The sequence below is a fragment of the Cariama cristata genome, unplaced genomic scaffold (assembly GCF_000690535.1).
Source record: "Cariama cristata isolate BGI_N322 unplaced genomic scaffold, ASM69053v1 scaffold34801, whole genome shotgun sequence".
In the NCBI taxonomy this organism is placed as follows: domain Eukaryota; kingdom Metazoa; phylum Chordata; class Aves; order Cariamiformes; family Cariamidae; genus Cariama; species Cariama cristata.
The window spans coordinates 8,255-12,176 of NW_009598145.1; the positions used below are offsets into that span (position 1 = coordinate 8,255).

At 47.4% G+C, this 3,922-nt stretch overlaps 1 protein-coding gene across 1 annotated transcript in view; it reads right to left on the reverse strand.

Moving 5' to 3' along the window:
* PRCC (papillary renal cell carcinoma (translocation-associated)) overlaps window positions 1–3,908 on the reverse strand; it is a gene marked incomplete at its 5' end in the record, with an annotated part of 6,861 nt that extends 2,953 nt beyond the window's left edge. The window contains 3 exons of the mRNA XM_009709173.1: window positions 1–514; window positions 971–1,018; window positions 3,729–3,908. The exon at window positions 1–514 is cut by the window's left edge and continues 6 nt beyond it. Of these exons, the coding sequence (XP_009707475.1) occupies window positions 1–514; window positions 971–1,018; window positions 3,729–3,908 (742 nt within the window). The remainder of the gene's footprint in view (window positions 515–970; window positions 1,019–3,728) is intronic.
* Between the last annotated feature and the right edge of the window lie 14 nt (window positions 3,909–3,922).

A 3,922-nucleotide genomic window follows, 5' to 3' on the forward strand; every position in this document is an offset into this window, starting at 1 on the left:
CTTCTCCGGGTTTGGGTGCCCAGCTGTGCTGAGCACCGCTGGAGCCTGCACCCGTCTTGAACTCCAGAGGGGCGTTAGCAGCAGCATCCTGGAATTGGGGCTCCGTCTCTGTCCCGGGCGGTGGGTCCTCTGACACCACCGTGCCAGAGTACATGTACGTATCGGCACCCACGACGCTGGGCTCGCTCCTGTCAGACAAGGAGAAGTAGTTCTCTGGCTCGACCTCTTCATCGCTGTCGTCCTCCTCCTGCGTGATCTGTTTGGTTACCTGCAGGGCAGCGCTCTTCGCAGCGGCTTTGATAGCTGACGGAGAAGGAGTTGTGGGCACCGCCGGCTTGGACAGAGGTTTTGTTTTGGAGGAAGAGGTTGGGGCCTTAGCAGGCTTTGAGTCGGAGGCGTTTTCTCCCGCTTTCCTCGAGAAAGCGTAGGGCAAAAGTAACCGATTGGTCTCTTTCACTGTCAAATTTTTGGGTTGAGGAAGCAAAGCGGACAAGCCAGAGCCCTCGCCGCGTCCCTGGTGAGTTTCGTGCAGGGCAAACGGTTCACAGAAATAAGAGAAACGAATGAGTCTATTTAGTTTTCCTGACTCCCTGCCAATTACCTCCTCCGATTCTAACAACATTAATGGGTTTCCCATTGCTCAGCACAATCATTCGCTACTTCGAACAGGCTGCAGGGCTCTCTTGCACAAAAGGCCAGTGGGACTTTTAAGGGAAACATGGCACTTGCAAGTATCTGCCAATTGCCCAAATTAATGCCTATTTTCCTCAAATTTAAATTTATGAAATCGTTCCCCCTCCCCCTAAAAAAAAAAGGCACTTGACACTCCAAGGGATTTCAGGAATTTTGTACACCAAAAGCCACATGCTCATCAGAGTGGCTGATTTACACTAGTGGAAGTCAAAGATCTGTCAGAGTCAAATGCTGCTTTCCTGTGAAACTTGTTTAATTGAATATCCTACGTATTTACCTGAAGAGTAGTTTTCTTCTTTGCTGGTTCATCTTCCTCTGAATCTGACTGAGGAAGAAAACCAGAGCTTAGCACATCTTGAGATATTTTAAAAAAAAAAAAAAGCCCACCCACTATGCAACTTATTAATTTTCAGTTTGAACCAGCTAAAGAATCACAGTAACATGGATCTGGATTTAAAATCTGCCAAGAGTCGAGCTAAAAAGCAACAGTCGGATGTGGCCAAGCTCTTTTTCACAGTCTTGCTGATGCATCTATGTCAGGGCAAAGACAGATAAAAGCCTGCTCTGGTTACTACTATGAGAGATAAATAAACTGTCCACAGTGAAAGCAGGATCACGGTACTCGCCACTATATTTAGAGATAGCCGAGTCTGCTGTGGTCCAAGCAGAGGCAAAAAAATAAGCTGCATTCTGCTGTAAAACCTGAAGCTTTACAAACAAGCCAGCATCACCTCTCAAAAAAAACACCTCGTAAGAGCAATCCATCCACAGCCAAACAATAATCTCCCACTCGAGCTCATTTAAGCAACTTATGGGAAAAAAAAAAAAAAAAAAAAAAACAAACCCAAAAAAACCACATTCGTTAACCCAAAACACCAAATTTTCAAGGCGTTTTTTTAATGCTGCTCTAAAGCAGAGTGGGTGGGCAGAGAAACTCAGCTTCTACATGTTTGGCTGCTGCCAGAAATTAGCATTTAGAGAGCCAACAGCTCGAGTATATTTTTTTTTAATAAATCACAGGAAAATAAACCTAAAGCAAGGTAAAGAACACAAGCCGCACAGCATATGGTCAGCGCTCTCTTTTAATGTAATGTTGTCTGTTACTTTAATCGAGGGGAAGTACAAAACCACACAAAGCAAGGGTGTAAAAATTCACTGCGGGGATTAACAGGGAATTGTTCACAGTAACGTTGGGAGATGCTAAATATCCATTTAAAACTTGAGTAGAAAGTCTGGTCGTCGCTGGCATCAGAAAAGGCCCTTAACATCTTTATCATTTTATAGCTTTGCAGAGCACTTTAAAGAGATTACAGGAAACAAGGTCTTCTGCCAGTTTACTATCTAAATTATAAAACAGGACAAAGACAAAGAACATGCATAAATAAAAGCAAGTCAAGAGTTGCCATAAAACCGGCGTGCTGCATTTGGGAGAGAGGAGATAAAGCAGAGCTGCCCAGGAGCATCTCCACAGGTGCAAAAAAAAAAAAAAAAAAAGAAAAGAAGAAAAAAGGGGGGATGGGAGGTATTTTAAGGAGAAAGCGGGAACGAGGGAGGACATCAGTCACAGGCCAAGGGACTGAAATCCCAAGGAATCCCAAACAGGAACTGCTCAGACCAGTTCTGGTTTTAAGGTACTTTTTCTCCCTTCAACATTCATTCGCTTGCTTGACACTGACCACCTGCAGTCATTTCAGTTCAAAGCCAATACGCTGGAACATAGAGGGGGAGATAAAGAGAAGGAACAAATCTCCTTTCATTTGAGCTTATTTCAGTAACTGTACAACCAGCAAGGAAGCAAAGAGCTCTAACACTTGCTTTATTACGAAGCTCCTGTTCCAAAGCGCTGCAAGAAAGTGAGTAAGCAAAAAGCAGGTATGAGAGAATGGGATATCCCTCATCCGTTTGCCCTTTCGGGCAACCTGTGCATCCCACCACCTGGCGCTCCTCTGCCGTGTTTGGGAGCCGTAGTACGAGGAGCTCTGGCTCTGGAATTTGCCAAACTGAGCTGGTTATCAGCGAGCAGCAAGAGTGTGGTTCAGCGACAGCAGAGAAGCCCGTGTCCTCTCACCCAGTCTCCCCGTGCCCCTGTAGACTGCTCTTCCAGCAAAGCAAGATGTGCTGACTTGGTTTCAGCTCCCCCAGGCCCAAGATGCTGGCAGACCACTATTAATTGACGTTGTTTATAAATCCATACCGACAAACCTCTTCCTCGAGCTACCTGTCCCTGTAGAAATGACCCTAAGCTTCGCAGTTCGGCTCTTCCTACAGCCAGAGGCACTCCCGTCTCACTAGAACCAGCGACCGAGGCCAGACACAGCCACAACCATGCAACCGTCACCTCCACGCTAGGACGGTGCCATCCCAGAGTGAATGTGCAGAGAGGAGAGAAGGAAAGCTGATCAACAGAGACACCCAGGAAAAAAAAAAAAAGGGGGGTAGGGAACCTGCCTTTCCCTGCTCTCGCCACGGGGCTGTCTGGAATCAGTGCTCAGGAGCCCTGTAAGGCACAGGGCACTGCAAACACAAAAACGCACAAGCTAAGAGGGAAATGATTACCTAAAGGTCTGGAGGATCCCTGAAGCTTTCAGGTAAATAAGCAATAAATTGACCTGAAAATCTATCAATGGCACAGCAAACAAAAGAAGAGACTTTTTCGGGATACCCCCATGCAAGGCCATACAGCTCCACATCATCAACTCATTAACTTCAGTAATAAATAAGGGTGCAGATAATCTGGGTTTTGCTGCATTATGATTATAAATAAGGTTTCTATATCAGTTTAATTCTGCAAAGCGCTTTAGGATTAGGGCTGGCAGCCAGGACAAATCTCCCCGTAGATGCCACAAGGATAGGTTTCGGTACCTTGCTACATTATGATGGGAGACAGCAAGGAAAGAGACGCTGTGCTTTATGGGCAAACAAATCCACAGGGGGATTGCTCAGGGAGAGGATTTCACGCACGAAGGCGCTCCTTCTCGGCAGGGCTTGAGCCGGGGCCCCCTCCCAGCAGAGCTGGTGGTTTGTTTCATACTCACATCTCCCTTGTGCAACTCGGGCGCCGTGATCCGCACCGGCTCTGTCCTCTTCTTTGGCTTGGGGAGGCTCAAATCCACCCCAGCCCCGGGCAGAGCAGCAGAGGCCGAGACGGGAGGGGGCAGGTTGAGGGTAGAGGCAGCGGTCGTGGTGGCAGCGTTCCTCGGGGGAGGCAGGAGAAGCCCCCCCAGCCTGG